Source organism: Hypoxylon fragiforme, assembly GCF_022984875.1.
Source record: "Hypoxylon fragiforme strain CBS 206.31 chromosome Unknown GGS25scaffold_1, whole genome shotgun sequence".
Lineage (NCBI taxonomy): Eukaryota > Fungi > Ascomycota > Sordariomycetes > Xylariales > Hypoxylaceae > Hypoxylon > Hypoxylon fragiforme.
This window is the reverse complement of record NW_026054756.1, coordinates 3720782-3739145: the sequence shown is the minus strand read 5'-3', so window position 1 is coordinate 3739145 and position 18364 is coordinate 3720782. Positions and strand designations below refer to the sequence as shown.

Here is an 18364-nt window from a genome sequence, read left to right as displayed (position 1 = left end):
CCATAAGCAGCACTCCTGGGCATTCAACGGACATGTTCGAGAATAAATGGAACGAAAGACGGAGGTGGAAATCTTGATTCACATCGATGCGCCAAGCAGGGCAGTCGATGACACTAGATACCGCTCTCTCGCAGATTCATACCTGAATTTCGAGCCTGCTGGTCGCGTCGATTTCCTCACCCAGCTTCCTTCGAGTCTAGGCAGCAACCATGATACTACATGCGAGCCTCAGGGTCAACGGGCTTCTCAGCAAGACCCAGTGCCAGTACAAAGCCTATTATCCTCGAGTCTACCATTGAGTGAGCTCATTGGTAGTCTGAAATCCCCTCAGGCCTCATTCCAAAGTGTTCTGGACAATGGGGAGTCGCCTCGGGTTGTCACGAGGTACGCGCCTGAGGAAGAATCGGCCAGCAATTTCGAGGGGGAGACAATGCTCTTGACCCAGTCCCCAGGGAACTCACCCTCTAGCGTCGTACAAGATTCTTACCAAGGAGAGTACGCTACTAGGATTGCCAACCTCACCTCGCCTACACGGGTATTAGAGTACTACCTGCAGGAGTTTGAGTCAACATCTCCTGAGACTACTTCTCAACCAAGTCACAACCGCGCTTCTCACGGTGAACCTTCCCCAAGCCTCGCAAATTCTAGTTCAAGGGACAAAATTACTGCGCCGTTGGTTTCCAGTACGCCGCCAATCGTTCCTTGTACACCACCGTGTAATCTCTCTTCTACGTCCGCGGCACAACACGGGAAGAATATGGAGAATCAACTACAGGTCCCACAAAGTCAACACGACCCAAGTAGTGACATCATCGTAGAGGAAAGCATGATAGAATCATTCTCGTCCAACCTATCCTCCCATGCCCGGGCGGACTCCGAACCACTACCGGACAAGCTACCACAGCCAACCACAGCCGACGAAAGCCCCCGAACAGCTCTACAAAGATCCGCGAGTGACATTGGCCCAAGGACCTCCGCCGCCGCCGAGCAGACGCCGGCCGGACTGACGGTCACCTTCCTCCCTGAACACGGCTACACCTACGACACCCTCGAGCTCTACGCCCCCGAGCCCCCCGTCTCCATGGCCGAGATCCAGCCCTCGGACCTCATCACCCCCGGCCTCGCCCGCCTGGACCAAGACCTCGTCATCTCCCGCCGCTACAAGCCCGCGTCGCAGCAGCGGCCCCTCGAGCCCTTCGAGCGCGGCCACTGGCGCGTCGACTGCACCGCCTGGGACCCCCGCCTCAAGCGCGACGCCTGGGCCTACCTCGCCAACTACGTCGGCACCGGCGTCGCCGGCTGGAGCATCTGGTGCGTCCGCGACCCCGACTTCCGCCGCTTCCGCATCTTCTGCTGGGGCGTCGTCGTCCCCCACATCTACCTGCTGCTCTACCTCGCTAGCCAGCGCCGCGTCTTGTATACCGGATGCTCTTGGGTCGGCGCTGGGGGGGAGGTGGTTGTTGTTATGGGGACGAGGAGTTAGGGGTGATTAAGGGGAGGGGAATTGGGGATATATAGGTATGTACGTGTTTTTGCATATAGGTTAGATAGGTATCTACCTGGGTTACGAGTGGGAAAATTGCATAAGAAAGGGGATAGACATAGGGGACACGAGCATTTTCATGGCGTTGGCGTACATACATACATACATACATAAGTACCTACTTTACATAAGAGAATAGGGGTCTGGGTTACTACCTAGTATTATTTGGATACCTGTTAACCTACTCAGGGGAATTCCCTTATACGATTCAGCATCTTCACCATTTTCATAATGTTTGTTTGTTTGTTCGTTTCCCCTGATAGCCATAAGTTATACTACCAAGTTTTTTTTTAAACGTCTGGGAGTTACATTATCCTCCCTAGGTACCCGGAGCGGAGTAGTCATTCATTAACATGTTCATTTAACAAACGTAAGAGTCTCTACTCGGTTCATGGTTGGAAGGTTAGGAGACAATCAATGAAACTTGTGTGTAGGAGACAAAAAACGAGAATTTTACAAGTACAAGCCCGTTCCGAAAAACGGCGAACCATACCTAAGCCCCAAAGACCACCGATTGAGAGATTTCGATTTCGCATAAACATCTTCAGGGCAAAGTGATAATAACTAGATGGAACTACTTATGCCTAGCCCCATACTCATCATCAACTGCCTATCTCGTGAAAGGGGAACTAAATGCCGGGGTCAACGCCCAGTTTCCTCGGTTTCAATGGAGGGTAGAGACGGTACCTAGCCATAACTCGATTACGGCTTGGTCGTCGTGTTCTTCCAGGGTCCGCGGTTTAGAACCGTTTCACACTGTTTTGCGTAATTTTCCTGAAGGGCCTTCGCCTGCTCGATGAATGGCTACGAAATAGTCAGTTTCCATAACAGTGTGGTTTTGGTGTTTCTTTTTGAAAAAAGAAAAAGGAAGGAGGGGGCTCTCTTACAGCACGCTCATTGTCGGGCAAGTCCTTCCACGCCTGGGTGACGGCCCGGACTCCTTCTACCAAAGGCATGTGTGAGATATCTCCAGATGCCCATTTGGACTTTGTGAAAAGACTGAAGGAATTGCTGGGCATCTTGGGGATACGATCATCACGAATATTCTTGACAGACCCCGACGCAGGGATGTTGTATTTTCGCTTCAGAGAATTGCGAGCCTTTCGGGCATTGTGCATTTCAATAACGGTGTGACTCGTCACCCATGCCTTATAGGCTTCCGCGTTGAGAATCTTGTTCTCCGCGCCAATTTTCTCAAGTCGCTAGAAATTGGTTAGAAACCTCGGAGTAATATAGCCAAGTCATGTTTGCAATTCAAGTACTCACCTCTATCTCGGAGGCTGGAAGGGCCTTGAATTCAGGAGCGAGCACTCGCATTCTGCCTTCGAGGCTACCCTCCTTGCCGTTGATTTTCTCGACTATGAAACAAGTCCAGGCATTGGTAGGAAGCTGTTTCGGCTCGGTGAACAATGCCGCCTTCCTGAGCTCTCTCTTCTCAATAAGTTCCTTCTTCTTTTTCAACTTCTCTGGGTCTATCGGCTTTGCACGAGGCTTGCCCTTAGGCTTAGGCTTAGCCTTCGCCTTCACCTTCGCCTTCGCCTTAGGCTTAGCCTTCGATTTGGCTGCGGCGGCAACCTTAGGCTTGGCTGTCTTGGTTGCTTTGGTGGTAGTCTCAGCCTTCTTAGTTGTCTTGGTTGCTGCCTTTTTAGCTGGTGCTTTGGTGGCTGCCGGCTTCTTGGTGGCTCGCTTGGTTGGGGCCTTTTCAATTTCCGTGGCGACAGCAGCCTTGGATTGTGCCGGAGTAGTGGAAAGCGCACGGAAGACGCTGCGACCGTGTCCCACGGAATTGACAGGAATGCGGGATACTGAAATGTGGCGGGGTGCGGTAGCAGATCCTGATGAGACCAATCGCCTAATGGCGGCGCGTCCAATAGAAGACAGCATGATGATCAATTGATGACCAAATTGGGTGTCTGGTAATATAGTAGATAATCTTGAAGTGCTCTGGTAAAACTGAAAGGTTTTCCAGAGTCCCAAGACTGGATTGTTAAACCGATTGAAAACCGATGGAGGGAAGATGTGGGACGTTGGATGAAGAAATCTTAAAGAGTCGCAGTGCGCAGTGCGGGACCAATAAACCCATGTTTATTCAAACATTTCCCTTGTGGCTAAGAACAGAACCTAAGGCACGGTACAATACCTACAGTACGGTACATAATATCTCAGCAGGGCTACATACCACCTGGCACCCGCAGTACTAGGTAGTTTAGGTTCAATGTTCAAACGCGACATTAATGCAAACCACCTCCCCTGTTCAAGCTTGAGCTTCGAGTTGTGCACAAGCTCAATACTGGCCTCTGATAGGTTGAGAAAACAGGAAAACCCCATATTTGCTGGTCAGTGCATCCCACAATTAAATTGCAAACCTGCCCTCGCCTACCAGCACAGTAGAATTATTACCTAGTAACTACGTACCTAACCTAGGTAATTACCTAGGTATTGTACATACCTACATTCTGCACTAACATCGATGATAGCGTCACGGCCCACATGCATGTACTACGTAGATACAGTACATACATTATGCAGTGTGCCCAACATCTTGATTGAACATCAACAATTCTTGACCTACATTGTACCAGCCACAAGCGATAAATTCAATTACAACGTTTAATAATATGACATGACTACCATAATACATATACTGTATAAATACATATCTATACTTAAATCCTTGGAAATTTCTTGAATTAAAGCAGACAAAAGCAAGTAACAAGAACGACAACCCATTTCATCAACCCGTCGGCCTTTGATACAATACATAGTACATACAGGCTTCTTTGATGTTCAAACTCACATCGTCGACATAGCTGAATCCCAAGATATAATAGGTGATCTTTCTATTAGGTCTGATCGTCTAATTGAAGCTTCCCTCGAGTCCTTTGGTAGCTCTCACCATTGTAGTGCGACCGAGCTGTACTATCTTTGAAAAAAAAATCATGGCTCGGCTCAGAGACTCACGCTCACCAACTCCAACAGGAAGTCAGCAATCTTCAAGAAGACACCGCAAAGATGATGACAGAAGAGATCGAGATCGATATCGGGAACGCGACCGTCGAGACCCTGGCCTAGATGCAAGACGTCGGAGTCGCTCTCGGAGCCCACATGATGTAAGAAGACGCGGCCATCCATTCATCTCCTCCAACCTTTCTAATCATTCCTGGGAACAGCGTCGAAATCGGGATCGAGACAGAGACCGAGATAGAGACCCAGACTTTCGCCGACGTAACCGTTCCACCGATCGCCGAGATGATGATTACTATCGAGGCCCAAGGGATCGTAGGCGATCGCGTGATCGCTTCTTAGAAAGGGATGGAGATCGCCCCTCTGACCTTCGCCGGCGTAGGAGTCGTGACCGTGACAATGACAAGGGTCATCGAAATAGGCGAGACGATTCCCGTGACCGACTAAGAGGACGACGCGAAGGTACTACTGACTCTCATCCACGCAGTAGGCGAGGTGACAGCCGTGAGCAAGGCCCAGCACCCAGCGAGACGTCTAAGACGTCCAAAACGAAGGCATCTGATGTATGTTGTATCATCCTGTCCTATTCTATGATAGAGATTAACTTGGATTATAGACAGAATCAAAATCGAAGCCAGCGGCTGCCCCGCCTGACGCCGACAAGAAAGCCGAGCGGCTTGCCAAATTAGCAGCATGGAAAAAGAAACAGGAGAAGAAGGAGAAGCAGAAGGAGCCGACCCCGGGTGCCACGCGCAAGCTCCTTGCTGAAATGGACCAGAAGGCTAATGCAGAGCCAACCAATCCGATACCAACCCCAGCATCACCTGCAGACCTACCCGCTCCTTCACCAGCAGCTCCCTATGCTGGAAAATTCGACCCTAAGGCTATAGCTAAGAAGTCTGCTCCTAAGACACACTCCCCTAGTACCGCCCCCAAGTTGGGTGTCATTGCCGGCCCACCGTCCGCAGCCGTAGCTTCGGCGACAAAAGCCCCAAGTGGTAAGCGTTCAGTATTCCTATTCGTGTATCCCTTACTATATTGTGTTGCTAACTAGACCATTAAGTATCCGCTCTTCCACAGAGTAGAGCCAAGACGAGTGGTTTTGGCTTCCACAAGCAAAATGCAGAAGCGGAAAGGTTATCGCAGAAGCGGAAACTGATGCTCGACGAGGAAGAAACATCTGACAGAAAACTTGCTAAGCTGCCCTCCCTTCCCCTTGGCGATGTCGATGATACACCCTATGAAAACCAGGAAGAAGAAGACGATGAAGATACAGTTCCTTTCGCTGGAGATGAGGCGGAAGAGGCTGCCGCGGCTCGAGCAGCCCAAGAGAGACGAGAAGAGCGTATTGCGCAAGAGAATGCTCAACAAGCAGCAGAAATGCAAGTGGATCAACCTGAAGAGGACAAAGTCTCAGAGACAATCGGTATTGCTCAGAACAACCAGCTAAACGAGGCTATGGAGGTCGACGAGGACGATGTTGACCCTCTAGATGCTTTCATGAATGATCTTGAAACGAAGCCGGTGGCGGATAAACGTCCTAAAGCAAATGCTAACCAGAGTAAAGATTCACAAGAACCTGAAGCGTACTTTAGTGATGACGAGTTCGACTATCGGAAAGAGAACGTGGACCCTGATTCATTCTTAGCTATCGCAGCAAAAGCCCGCAAGAAGAAAGACATTCCGTCCGTTGACTATAGCAAGATTGACTTGGAACCCGTTCGGAAGAACTTCTGGGTTGAACCGGCCGAGCTATCAGAAATGACCGATGCTGAATTAACAGATCTCCGTATCGAACTAGATGGAATCAAGGTATCCGGTAAGGATGTGCCGAAGCCAGTTCAGAAGTGGTCTCAATGTGCCTTGTCCCGCAAAACTCTTGACATCGTTGATAGTTTGGGATTTGAAAAGCCTACGCCGATTCAAATGCAAGCGTTTCCTGCCATCATGTCTGGACGAGATGTCATTGGTGTTGCAAAAACTGGCTCGGGAAAGACACTTGCCTTCCTACTACCTATGTTCAGGCACATCAAAGATCAACGGCCACTAAGGGAGAACGAAGGTCCCATCAGCTTAATTATGACTCCTACGCGTGAGTTGGCTACCCAAATACACCGAGACTGCAAGCCGTTCTTGAAGTCGATGAACCTTCGGGCGGTTTGTGCTTATGGCGGTGCGCCTATCAAGGATCACATCGCGGAGTTGAAGAGAGGTGCGGAAATCGTCGTCTGCACTCCAGGTCGCATGATCGATCTACTAGCAGCTAACCAAGGCCGCGTAACAAACTTGAAAAGGGTCAGCTATGTTGTCCTCGACGAAGCAGACAGAATGTTCGATATGGGTTTCGAGCCGCAGGTGATGAAAATCTTTGCGAACATGCGACCGGATCGTCAAACCATTCTTTTCTCGGCCACCATGCCACGTATCATGGACGCCCTTGCTAAGAAAGTCTTGAACAGTCCCGTAGAGATCACTGTCGGTGGTAGGAGCGTTGTTGCCCCCGAGATTACCCAAGTTGTAGAGATTCGAGAAGAGAATGCCAAGTTTATTCGCCTGCTCGAGCTACTGGGTGAGCTCTATGACAAGGACGAGGATGCTCGAACTCTTGTGTTTGTGGAGCGACAGGAAAAGGCGGATGATTTGCTAAAGGAATTATTGCGGAAAGGCTACCCCTGCATGTCAATTCACGGTGGAAAGGACCAGATTGACAGAGATTCTACAATTGAGGACTTTAAGCACGGTGTCATCCCCATTCTAATCGCTACGTCTGTGGCTGCTCGTGGCCTCGATGTGAAACAGCTGAAGCTGGTTGTCAACTACGATGCTCCAAACCATCTTGAAGATTACGTGCATCGTGCTGGTCGTACCGGACGTGCTGGCAACAAGGGAACGGCGGTTACTTTTGTAACAGGGGAGCAGGAGAACTGTGCCCCCGGAATTGCCAGAGCCCTCGAACAAAGTGGACAGCCAGTACCGCCACAGTTAGAAGATATGCGTAAAGCCTTCAGAGATAAGGTTAAGTCCGGAAAGGCCAAAGACCAATCGGGCTTTGGCGGCAAAGGACTCGAGCGCCTTGATCAGGAACGAGAAGCCGCCCGGGTGAGAGAACGAAAGACCCACAGGACAGAAGGCGATGAAGAGGAGGAGAAGAAGGAGGAGAAGGGTGGCGAGGAGAAGAAGGGCGATAAAGCTTTGTCGGCCATACAAACTGCGGCTTCGGGAATAATATCTCGTGACACCGCTACTGCTCCCAAAGTTGACCTGGAACCGAAATTTACTATTCATAAAAGGGAGGAGGCGGCGCCATCCTCAAGCGGCAACAACCCCTTGGACAAGGTCTCTTCTGCGATTAATGCGATCAATGCTCGTCTGGGTCGCGCTGGTCAGTTGAGACCAGGGCAGCCGATTGATAATAAGGGCCCAGATGCGGGTGCATTCCACGCAACTCTCGAAATCAATGATTTCCCTCAGAAGGCTCGCTGGGCTGTCACGAATCGGACCAATGTGGCTAAAATTCTGGAAGCTACCGGTACGTCTATCACCAACAAGGGTACCTTTTATCCACTCGGAAAGGAGGTGCCGCCTGGTGCCGAACCCAAGCTTTACGTGTTGGTAGAGGGAGATACTGAGATGATGGTGGCTAATGCCATGTCTGAACTCACTCGTTTACTCAAGGAAGGTACATTAGCGGCTGCGGATGCGGATAGCAGGGCCCCCATCGGTGGCAGATACACAGTCACTTAGAAAAGAAGGAAGCTTGTGTAGGAAACAAGCATGGAATGTAAATCAAATATCCTGGGCAAGGCTTTATGGACAGGTGTTTTTCTAAGTACATGAATGATATCGGCGTTGAGCAAAGGCGCATGAAGAGAGCCGGACAGACAAACCATACGCAGATGAGAACAGAACAAGGGAATGCTGAAGCAGGTATAATACAACAGTTAGGGGACACGATTTCGATGATCGGGCCAATATTAGTTAGCTCCATCTATGAAGATCCCATTGCTCTTCGTTTCCCGCATCCTGGGCTTGGTCTTACATTAGATTACTGGATCTGATCTGATTCTAGTTGTGACTTCTCGCCGCTGCCGCCTCGTCGGCGTCTCGTTGTCTTAGCTCATTACTGCTAAGCTCCTTCAGCGTCTCGTTGCGCGTCTGCTTCTTCTGCGCCGCTAGCTGCGCGCCTAGTTTTCCTGCTGGCTTGGATGCTGCTTGCGCTCGTGCCTGTGATGGTGTTAGTAAAAAAAAAAACAAAAAAAACGATACATAGTAAACCATGATGATGATAACGTATGTACCTCGGCAGCTTCAGCGGCTCGTCTTCTAGCTTCCTCTGCGGCGTCGCTGTTGCTGTTGTTGCCGTGGTCTTGCTGCGCGGTTCCAACAACACTACCGCCTAGGGTCCGCGGCGGATTATTATTATTATTATGATTGTTGTTGTTGTTGTAATTATTAGTGCTGATGATTTTGGCCGGGACGGCTGCGCGTTGGGGCTGGGGAGGCGCGGAGCCGAGGACGCGGCCGGGCTGCGCGAAGTTGTCGCCGGGGGAGGAGGAGGATTTGCTGCAGAGGTTGCCCATGCTTGCTGGCTGGTTTGGCTCAAGCTGGGTGGGTGAGGCGGTTTGGTTTTGTATGTATGTATGTATGTATGTATGTATGGACGTATGGGCGATGGTGATGGTGATTGGTCCGTTGTTCTTTGGGGGCGCTTTCTCGGTTCGGAGGAAGAAATCGCGGGCGCAGCACCTAATAATTGCTTTGAGGTTCTGTTGGTAGACGTAGACTCTTAGATAGCGGATTGATGAAAAGGTGTCTCGAGTCGATTTTTTTTTTCGATTTTTTTGGTGTTGATGCTGGAAGGTATGAGTTGGCTGTTCTCTCCCTTATGACGTGCCGTTCCAGATGATAATGAGGCTCAAGATGTTTAATGGTGTGTTACGTAAGGCAGATATTAATTACACCGAGGGAAGACCCTGAAAAGGATGCGGGGCTCAAGCTGCTATTATGTACATTAATATGTACATGCTACTACGTACTGTAATAGGCCTGTGATCATTACTAGGTATGATTGATGACATTGCCCGAGTTATTAGGTACCAAGCCTTTTGTCTTGGACTCTTGGTTCAAATGCAGTCCGTGCTCTCTCTCTCTCCCTCTCTCTATGAATTCTAGAATGAAACACGTGACACACGCCGCGCTGGTCTGGGTATATGCTGTACTAGTTGAAGAGTTTTACTATGTAGGTCGTTTGCATCCTAAAGTTTGAAGGGCCTAGTGAAATATCATGAAATGATTGTGAAGAGCAAATATGTACCTAGTACATGTAGTATATAATAGCACGATGTTTGTACCATGCTCATATGAAAATCTTCAAAGCCAAAGCTATGAGCTTATTAGTTAGTGTCTTTTTTATGTCTCTCTTTTGTCTCTCTTATTAGTACATATCCTAGATACCCTAGGTTGTTACTCAATTTCAAATTTACAGATATATAACTAGATGAGATGAATAAACTATTTCATTTGGTAATGTATCTACATTACACCTTTTCTTCTTCTTCTTTAGTTGCATTAATAGTGAGCCTCGACCCAATCCAACGGTGTCTACCCTCCTAACCTAGAATAACAATAAGGTACTGTAGAAGCTCAAGATGTACAACGCCTACTATACTCGTTGCGGGAAAGGGTCCATATTAAATATGTGAGAACCTTGATGGATAACCTTGCTGACTGCTGGGATAAACCTCCACTTTAGCATTGTGAGCCAATCCACGTTTTTTCATTGGTCAGAATTACCGTTGGCCCGCAAAAAGAAAAACACTTTACTGCGCCTGAACAATAAGCTTTTAAGGTACAGTAACGACTTCTGTATTCTTCATAGTAACAATAGCAACTTGAGAATACTCAATTTCCAATTTACCCAATCAACTTGAATACAGAACCATGGATCCATGGATTTACAACAATAAAAAAGATCTATATGTGACACTGTTACCCAGTATAGTATCAGTACACATACCATAAAAAGAAGAGAAGAAGGAAAAAAAGAAAGCAAAAAAAAAAAAAAAAAAAAAAAAAAAGGTACCTCCTACCCATACCAAACTGGAAGTCCATCAAGGTCCTCATGAACCTGTAACCTGGAACGCCATTCAACCCACAGTACATACATATTCCCACCTCAAATTTCCCTTTCGCACACCATAAAAGAATAAGAGCCTCAAATATTTCATCATCTTCTGCACCTGGTGTCGATCCATCCATACCCCAGATCCCTCGAGCCCTAGGCGCATTGGTCAATATTCATTAAGCAGTCAAAAACTCAGCCTTCAACAACTTGATCAACCCTTTTACATCTACAATATTGTCTCACTCTCTCTCTCTCTCTCTCTCTCTCCATCTTAGGTCGTGTTATGCGAAGAATTTCGCCTAGACATGACAATATACCAAACCATGGACGACCCAGTCGACATGAACGAGGCCAATTATGGCCTACCTTCACTCACCTCTTCACCTTCGGTGGAGAGGTACACAAACTCGGTTGCGCCTAGTGACCACAATTTCGAGAACGCGTTCTCATTCAACCCGTCGCTCTTCGATACCATCGAGCCGTCCTCTTTAGATCTCTTTCACACCTCCCACGACGACAACTGCCTCGACAAGTGCCCCAACTTCGGTTCGCAAGGTGTACAGCGGAATGTATATGGGCCGACCTTCCCCGCAAGACCTCGCTATAACACAGCGTCTCTTGCCTACGCGTACCAGATGGAAAACAGTCATTTCCAGTTACAAGCGCCGCAATTCGACAATCAATTTTACATGGGCGCCTATGCAGGTAACCAGTTCAACGTCGCAGACCTAGGGGCCTCGTCACAGCAGCAGCCTGTCCCAGAAGACACCGCTTCCGTCAGTTCGAGCAAATATTCCTGCTCTGACTGTTGCTCGAACCCGGAATGCGAAAAGGAGGATGTCTGCCAACAGGAAACGTGCGCGGATGAGGGAGTGCCTTGTGACAGCACGCATTGCCTCGAAGATGGCTCGCAACCCATCTCTCAGCATCCTGAGAAGTCTGCCGGACAGACAAGCGAGCAGTCTTTTGAGCAGTTGTGGGACATGCACCAGGGCTGGCACGCTCAGATGCAGCAGGATATCAACTCAATCCTGCACAACAACGAGCCCTGCAATCACACGAACACGGAACACGATGTTGCGATTACTCTGCGGGACTTGAGTGCGCCTGCTGCCGCGGCCCCCTCGCAACATCAGAACCAAGTGTTCCAACAGCTTGGTTGTCACCTCAATAACCCTGTCCCGCCCATGTACACTCCTCAGCAGTTCGCGTTGCCTATCCAAACGCACCCGAGCGTCACGTCCACCCCGGATATCAATTCGGTGCCGCCTTCTTTGGAAGAATCTTGTCAGAGGCCTGGGACTGCGTCTAAGCATGTCTGCCAGTGGATATTGCCCGCAGAGGGTCTAGGGATCCAGGGAAACGTATGCGGACATGTTTGCAACGATAGCAACTCTCTACAAGAGCATCTGTGTGAGGCACACGTTTCTCTGCTTTCTAGCAAGACGAAGTACCTCTGCTCTTGGAAGGATTGTACTCGCCGTGGTGACCAAAGCTTCCCGTCTCGCAACAAGCTGACGCGTCATATGCTAACCCACACGGGTTGTAAGTTGCCTCATCCCGATCTAAACAGAGAGTTGTACTAATAATTATCCAGATAAGCCATACGAATGCGAGACGTGTCACCAAAGCTTCTCGGCGCAGCAGGCTCTGGACCAGCACGTGAGAACACACACTGGTGAGACACCGTTCAAGTGCGATTATGAGGATTGCGGGAAAGCTTTTAAACAGCAAAGCGCCTTGAGTATGTATTTACCTTATTGAGGTGCTTTTAAGAGATTGTATGGCTAATATGACGGCAGCTATGCATAAGCGTACACACACAGGCGAGAAGCCGCTGGTGTGTGAAGAATGTGGCAAGCGGTTCTGCGAGTCGTCCAACTTATCAAAGCACCGCAAGACGCATAACGCCGAGTTTATGCACAAATGCGAGGTAGCAGGCTGTGGGCGAGAATTCCTACGCGCCGACCAACTACGACGACACCAGTTGGTCCACGAGGACAGACGAAAGAGGAAGACGAGCACCCGCCGCGCAAGAGCGAGAGGGTCAGTCTCGTCGTCTGTGTCATTGGACACGCCGGTGACACCAGAGACTCCAGCAACACCGCAAATCCTGGAAGAGAAGGAGCAGATGACCGAGACCCAAGTCTAGGATTCTTGGAATGGTAGTTCTGACTCGAACGCGACGCAAGCACAAGCCCAGCAGTTTACTGGGTGGTTCGACAACCAGGGTAATTGGAACAGCGGTCTCCAATATGCTCAAAACGCGAACCAAGGAGTTTGGCAAGACGGTCTACAGTATAACCAACTGGAAGGCCAGGGAAGTTCGTTATTAGGGGGTACCCAGCACAACCAGCTCGAAACCCAGGGTGCTTGGTTGGGTGGCGTGCAACCAAACGGATTCGAAAACCAGGGTGCTTGATCTGGGAACAAGCAACCCCTTCAATTCTAATTCAGCATTTGCGACACGGATTTTTTTTTTTTTTAAAAAAAAGGGCCCTTGGGAATATCTAGGGAAGCGTTGAATGAAACGATCTTGCAAAGCGGGCACAGCATTTTGGGAGCGTTTGGGGGGGGAGGAGTTCATATATAAAGGGACAGAACATGGACATGGACATGGACATGAACATGGACAATGGACATTTTCAAGGCAATGTACAAAAGCGATACCAGGATACCTAGCGTTTTGATTCACAAATTACATAACTATACAAGAGATCTTTTCGCTCTCTTTTTGAATTTAATTGGCTGAGTACTAGTGTAGAAAGCTTACGAGTGTGCTGTGTTTACTTATCGTCTCTATTCACAGGGTGGGCGTTGTGTAGTTCTTTCTGTGTGGCCTTCTACGACTTGACGAGGATGTGACTTCAAGCCTCGATTATAGGTATTACATACAGGGTTGGAATTGAGTTAACAAGGCTCATATTAGACAGACTGTAGCTCATATCATCGTCAGTCTAGGATTTTCAGCTATATTTCTTCAATTGTAGTTTCGTACTCGGAAGAACAAGAATCACATGGAGCCGGCAAGGCGTGTCATCAAATTAATTTAGTGCCCTAGGGCAAGTCTTTTTGCATTGGGCAGCGACATTGACTGCAAAGTGTGACCGCGTAAACACCTATGAACCGAAAAAGCCGTGTGATGCCATGCACATATCAAAGGTTTCCTTTCCTTTTTTGGAATGACCACGACGCCCGTATACCACTACAGTAAGCGTCCTGCGTTTTCCCCTTTACCAAATTCCCGATGAGAAGCGTTTAAGCAGCCTATACATGCCAATGGTGTTAGCTTGCACGATCCATATGTAGGTGCTATTGTGACTAGATAGTAATGTATTCGTAGACTGCTATCGTCTGCTGGGATAACTTCAGGCTTGGCGTACCTTAACAGCGTACTTGCGCTGAGGGAAGTGCGAGGCACGTTTGCGCGTCTTCTCTAGAGTCTTGGACTTCTCTTCTGGGGAAAGGCGTCGTCGGATGGCACGAGTCTGCTTGGGTCGGAGGTCCAGAGGAAGGTACTTCTTGTTCTTGTAGAACAGACGTAGCTGTGATCGTTGCTTAAGGTTGACGACGGTAAGGACACGGGCGATGGACTTTCGTAGGTCGTGGCTATTGAGGAAATGGTTAGTGAGTTAAGAGCAAGCGAATGAGCGATCGCGTTCCCAATATTCATGCATGCAAGTGTCGTGTGATTGCCCACAGAAGGGATCGAGGGATCGAGGATTCGATATATTCAAAGATTCGAGGGCTTAATTGTCAAATTCCAACGTACATTCTGTTGAGTTTGCTGCCGGAAGAAACAACCTTCTGGATGCGAAGTTGGCCCAGCTCAGTCTTGAGCTCACCCAGGGTCTTCAACAAATCATCCTTGTTCTTGTTCCATAGCGCTCCGGTCTTGACCTTGGAAGTCGACTGCGCATTTAATGATTAGCCGCGATAATTCGGATTGACAGAATTTCAACAACGAGTCGACTTACCATCTTGAATGGTACGGGGTGTTTGTGACGGGATTGAGGTCGGTCTTCGGTGGTCGTGTATGGAGATTGTCGTGAAATTTCGGCCTAGGAATTTTTTGGTAGACGTCTAAAAAGAATTGAATTGCTAGAGAAGTAGGGTTGTGGGCGGAAAAGTTTAGGTCAGGTGATTTATCTATTAGTTATCCGTTGTTTTTTTGTTTTTTGTTTTTAAGGCGGGAACCGTTAGACGAGTTCAAAGTCTCCACATGATGACATAACTCAGCCACATCAATGATGCACTTGTAAAGTAATGGGTCACATCACGTGCTTAAATGACTGTACAATACTAGGTACCTAGTACTAAGCAGGTACATAGGTACACATGCCACTGCACATTCAATGTTTCAGCGGCACTTCACTTCAATTACCTAATTATACATGAGCCAAACCGTAAGAGGCCAAGTTACAGTACATACCTGTAGCTACAAACTTACCACTGCATGTAATCGTACCAGCCTACCTACATACTACATCCTTAACCTTAGATAATACCTCCAGCTCCAGCTACACACATCGTACCTACTCACCTACACAACTTGAAGTAAGACATTCTTCGTCATCAACGTACTACTTATACATATCCGACGATCTCTACCATCTATCTACATCAACCCTTCTTCTCTGCCCATAACGAAGCTACTGTCGACAAATCAGGTGGAATCATACCACCGGCTTAACCTTTCTTTCTTTAGCTTAAGTCTCCCCTCAATACGAAACACCTTGTACAGCCCAACGTTGCGCAGCACCATCGTGACCCAAGGCGCTTCAGGGATGATTAGTTGTTGTGGAAATTGGCCTTTATAACTAGTTTGACTATTGGATTCGGACATGGCAGCGCCAACAGGAAATCAAGGCTGGGCTCAGTTGCGACAGCAAGCCCGGAGCTTGGAGTCACAGGTAACAAAGACAGCCAATGATGCCCAAAGCTTAAGGATCTCGCACTGACCTCTTTTCCCATTCATAGGCAGAGGCTTTATTCCACACATACTCTCAATTTTCTACCGTCTCGGATATTCCGGCGAAGCCGACCAAAGAGGAGCGAGAAACAGAAACCAAGTTAGAGGAAATACTCGAAAAGGTAGCCCCACTTTGTGCAGATCAACCTATATCTCGAATCATCCTCTTGTTACTAACTGCTATCCGAAGAGAGAAAATGTCGTCAACCAATTAGCGCGCCTTCTGGAAACTGAACCTAGCCTTACATCCTCCGCTCTCAAGCAAAATAACCTCTCCCTTCTCCGCGAGAAACTGGCCGAACACAGACGCGATCTCAGCCGCTTGCGTTCCAGCCTCCAAGAAGCGAGGAACCGTGCAAACCTGCTCTCCAACGTGCGAGATGACATCCAGACCTACCGAGCGAACAACCCCGAAGCGGCCGAGGCCGAGTACATGCTGGACGAGCGGAACCGCATCGACAACAGCCATAATATGGTAGACAGCGTCCTCAGCCAAGCGTACGCCACCAACGAGAATTTCATCGTGCAGCGCGAAACCCTAGCCAGTATCAATAGAAGGATCACCATGGCTGCGAGCCAGGTACCCGGCCTCAACACCCTGATCGGAAAGATCTCAGCACGTAAGCGGCGAGACAGCATCCTCATGGGCAGCTTCATAGCATTCTGCTTCGTCATCTTTTGGCTTTTCTTGTAGGCGGTACCAATAAATTATGGGGGGAAGAAAATCCTCCAAAAACAGAAGCCCTTTGGCTTTGTTTGTTTAAGTTCTGTTTGGGCACGGATGGGATATATATACCTTGGCTTCTTGAGTTGCATTGCTACCTATGCAAGGCGTTCTGGTGGTTACTTTTTTTTTTTTACTTTTGAAAACGGCTCCGAGGTACGGTACACTATTGGTATGCTGTATAATATGAGCAAAGAAAAGGCACGGCGAAGAGTTGGTTACCATGCATGCAGTCTATGAAAGGGGTGAAGAGGAAGAAAAATGACATTATGGCTACCTAACTACCTATCTACCCACCTAGGTAGCTAGGTAGTTTGTGTGTCGTAAGGGGGTGGTATGTAGTGAGAAGCATCCGGGAGATGTCAGCATCGTGGAGTTTCCTCGCTCCGCTCTTTTATCAAGACTACATAAACTGCTGCACGGGATAAATCGTAGTCAGCTTAGACTAGTACAAGCGTGTCTAGAGCATGCGCAAATATAATAAATCATATAAACAGCGAATGCATGCCTACGTACCTACGCCGCATGAAGAGAGGCTTTTTAGGAGAGTCGGGTATCATTGTATATTCATCACGCATGACCATTTTGCACCACAAGTCTACTTTCTTTTTCTTTCTTCTTCTTCTTCTTCTTCTTCTTCTTCTTCTTCTTTTAACTAACCTCTCTCTTAACAATATTCCGCTGCTCCTCCACCAGCCTCTGCGCAGCCTTCACCAGCCCCTCTCTCTCGTGCTCCTCGCACAGCCCGCTGCCGGCCCAGCGGATCCGGCACTCGCCGTCAAGCAGGTACGTGTAGCCGACACTGCTATTCAAGAGGCCGATGCTCTCGCGGATGTCGTCGGAGATCCCCTTCCGCACGACGAAGTACCGCCCCCAGTTCGGCTCGCCTATGCGCCGGCGGATGCCGCCGACGAACAGGCGGATCAGCCACGCCTTGAGCGTGTTCTCCTCGACGTTGATCCACACGCGCTGCAGGACGTCCGGGTGCTGCCGCAGCAGGGCGTCGAGGTCGGGGCTGCTTTCGGCGGAGGTGAAGGTGCGGGTCTGGTTCTCGGCCCAGACGCTGCTGAAGACGCTGACGAGGGAGACCTTGTTGAGGAGGGTCGGGGTGGTGTCGCGCGGGGCGACGTGGCTTTTGAGGAGGGTGCGGCCGTAGAGGTTGGGGAAGAAGAGGGAGAGGTCCTTTTTGAAGGGGCGGGGGGGCGGGTAGAAGGTCTTGCCCTTGTGGAACTTGAGGTTGCCCCAGTCGCGGAAGTAGGGGCGCGAGAATTTGCTTGTTCTGGTTTGGAAGCACGAGACTTGGTCAGCTAGCTAGTTTTGCTTTTGCGGTGGGATGGGAGGGGAGGGGGAGGGGAGGGGGAGGCATTACAGTTCTTGCCGCCTCTTCAGGTGCTTCTCGTAGTTGGCAAAGTCGTCCCGGCGCTCCTTCAGCGTCCGGAGGTCTATGCCCGTGTTTTCGCCCGGTTGTGGTGGATTCCGCATGCCTATCGGCCGGGTCAGCGGCTTGGGTGTGAATTTTTCGACTCGCTTTCCATAGGATCTCGGCGCATCTTCGAGGGGGGAGAGGGTCGGGGCGACTGTCGGCGATTGTGGTGCTTTGGGGTCTGTCGGCTTGGCTGACTGTATGTTGGGTGTGGGGTTTGCGGTTGTTATTGCTGTGGCTGCTTTTTCTGTTGCTGCTGATGGTGACGGTGTTGCCGAACTACGCTGTTCAGCTAGAATTCGATAAGAGGGGTGAAATGCCCTTGTCTGGCAGAGCAGACATAAAAGCCTAGGTCTACGAGCAAGAGACATGTTCAAGATGTTAGAGTGACGTTGTGCGGGTGTTGCCGTTTAATCGATTGGGTCGCGCATTACGTCGCAAAAATACGATGAGAGCATAAAAATAAAAATAAAAGATCTAGTTATTAGCTTAGCAGCTGCTTAGGTAAACTCTACTACTAGTAGTAACTAACTAACGTCAATGTAATTCCTCAGATGCAGGAACACAACGTGGATCCCAATCGCATGGTTAGCCAATTAAAGATGGTTCCCATA

The 18364-nt window shown here is 49.1% G+C and overlaps 8 protein-coding genes across 8 annotated transcripts; 4 read left to right on the top strand and 4 right to left on the bottom strand.

The window, feature by feature from the left end:
* Positions 1 to 46: 46 nt before the first annotated feature.
* On the top strand, positions 47 to 1483 carry GGS25DRAFT_517420 (uncharacterized protein; the record flags this gene model as incomplete). The annotated part of the gene is made up of 1 exon (XM_049263389.1): positions 47 to 1483. The coding sequence occupies one exon, from the start codon at positions 47 to 49 to the stop codon at positions 1481 to 1483; it is 1437 nt and encodes a 478-aa protein (XP_049121908.1).
* A 762-nt stretch (positions 1484 to 2245) lies between these two features.
* GGS25DRAFT_517419 (uncharacterized protein) lies at positions 2246 to 3427 on the bottom strand (the record flags this gene model as incomplete). Its single annotated transcript, XM_049263388.1, has 3 exons — positions 2246 to 2347; positions 2431 to 2745; positions 2810 to 3427. The coding sequence occupies 3 exons, from the start codon at positions 3425 to 3427 to the stop codon at positions 2246 to 2248; spliced, it is 1035 nt and encodes a 344-aa protein (XP_049121907.1).
* Positions 3428 to 4482: 1055 nt separating this feature from the next.
* Positions 4483 to 8619, top strand: GGS25DRAFT_527648 (P-loop containing nucleoside triphosphate hydrolase protein; the record flags this gene model as incomplete). Its single annotated transcript, XM_049265109.1, has 4 exons — positions 4483 to 4653; positions 4714 to 5070; positions 5124 to 5505; positions 5571 to 8619. 4 exons carry the CDS (start codon positions 4483 to 4485, stop codon positions 8249 to 8251), a joined length of 3591 nt encoding a protein of 1196 aa, XP_049121906.1. The 3' UTR covers positions 8252 to 8619.
* On the bottom strand, positions 8573 to 9087 carry GGS25DRAFT_517417 (uncharacterized protein; the record flags this gene model as incomplete). Its single annotated transcript, XM_049263387.1, has 2 exons — positions 8573 to 8731; positions 8806 to 9087. 2 exons carry the CDS (start codon positions 9085 to 9087, stop codon positions 8573 to 8575), a joined length of 441 nt encoding a protein of 146 aa, XP_049121905.1.
* Positions 9088 to 10309: 1222 nt separating this feature from the next.
* GGS25DRAFT_472307 (uncharacterized protein) lies at positions 10310 to 13390 on the top strand. Its single transcript, XM_049259425.1, has 3 exons — positions 10310 to 12176; positions 12229 to 12375; positions 12434 to 13390. The coding sequence occupies exons 1-3, from the start codon at positions 10937 to 10939 to the stop codon at positions 12781 to 12783; spliced, it is 1737 nt and encodes a 578-aa protein (XP_049121904.1). The 5' UTR covers positions 10310 to 10936; the 3' UTR covers positions 12784 to 13390.
* A 97-nt stretch (positions 13391 to 13487) lies between these two features.
* On the bottom strand, positions 13488 to 14785 carry GGS25DRAFT_472301 (60S ribosomal protein L35). Its single transcript, XM_049259424.1, has 4 exons — positions 14609 to 14785; positions 14404 to 14543; positions 14015 to 14240; positions 13488 to 13898 (listed from the first exon to the last, which is right to left on the bottom strand). The coding sequence occupies exons 1-4, from the start codon at positions 14609 to 14611 to the stop codon at positions 13890 to 13892; spliced, it is 378 nt and encodes a 125-aa protein (XP_049121903.1). The 5' UTR covers positions 14612 to 14785; the 3' UTR covers positions 13488 to 13889.
* A 269-nt stretch (positions 14786 to 15054) lies between these two features.
* GGS25DRAFT_472297 (V-snare-domain-containing protein) lies at positions 15055 to 16964 on the top strand. The gene is made up of 3 exons (XM_049259423.1): positions 15055 to 15544; positions 15612 to 15725; positions 15794 to 16964. The coding sequence occupies exons 1-3, from the start codon at positions 15476 to 15478 to the stop codon at positions 16295 to 16297; spliced, it is 687 nt and encodes a 228-aa protein (XP_049121902.1). The 5' UTR covers positions 15055 to 15475; the 3' UTR covers positions 16298 to 16964.
* On the bottom strand, positions 16936 to 18282 carry GGS25DRAFT_472295 (ATP10 protein-domain-containing protein). The gene is made up of 2 exons (XM_049259422.1): positions 17697 to 18282; positions 16936 to 17606 (listed from the first exon to the last, which is right to left on the bottom strand). Exons 1-2 carry the CDS (start codon positions 18119 to 18121, stop codon positions 16979 to 16981), a joined length of 1053 nt encoding a protein of 350 aa, XP_049121901.1. The 5' UTR covers positions 18122 to 18282; the 3' UTR covers positions 16936 to 16978.
* Between the last annotated feature and the right edge of the window lie 82 nt (positions 18283 to 18364).

Bases quoted from the DNA above. Each gene is read 5' to 3' on its own strand.
- GGS25DRAFT_472307 (XM_049259425.1), top strand. From the start codon at position 10,937: ATGACAATATACCAAACCATGGACGACCCAGTCGACATGAACGAGGCC. The intron at 12,177-12,228 runs GTAAGTTGCCTC...ATAATTATCCAG, and splicing joins TATGCTAACCCACACGGGTT to ATAAGCCATACGAATGCGAG. The intron at 12,376-12,433 runs GTATGTATTTAC...ATATGACGGCAG, and splicing joins TAAACAGCAAAGCGCCTTGA to CTATGCATAAGCGTACACAC.
- GGS25DRAFT_472301 (XM_049259424.1), bottom strand. The intron at 14,241-14,403 runs GTACGTTGGAAT...TTTCCTCAATAG, and splicing joins GGCAGCAAACTCAACAGAAT to CCACGACCTACGAAAGTCCA.
- GGS25DRAFT_472297 (XM_049259423.1), top strand. From the start codon at position 15,476: ATGGCAGCGCCAACAGGAAATCAAGGCTGGGCTCAGTTGCGACAGCAA. The intron at 15,545-15,611 runs GTAACAAAGACA...TCCCATTCATAG, and splicing joins CCCGGAGCTTGGAGTCACAG to GCAGAGGCTTTATTCCACAC. The intron at 15,726-15,793 runs GTAGCCCCACTT...TGCTATCCGAAG, and splicing joins TAGAGGAAATACTCGAAAAG to AGAGAAAATGTCGTCAACCA.
- GGS25DRAFT_472295 (XM_049259422.1), bottom strand. From the start codon at position 18,121: ATGTCTCTTGCTCGTAGACCTAGGCTTTTATGTCTGCTCTGCCAGACA. The intron at 17,607-17,696 runs GTAATGCCTCCC...CTTCCAAACCAG, and splicing joins CTGAAGAGGCGGCAAGAACT to AACAAGCAAATTCTCGCGCC.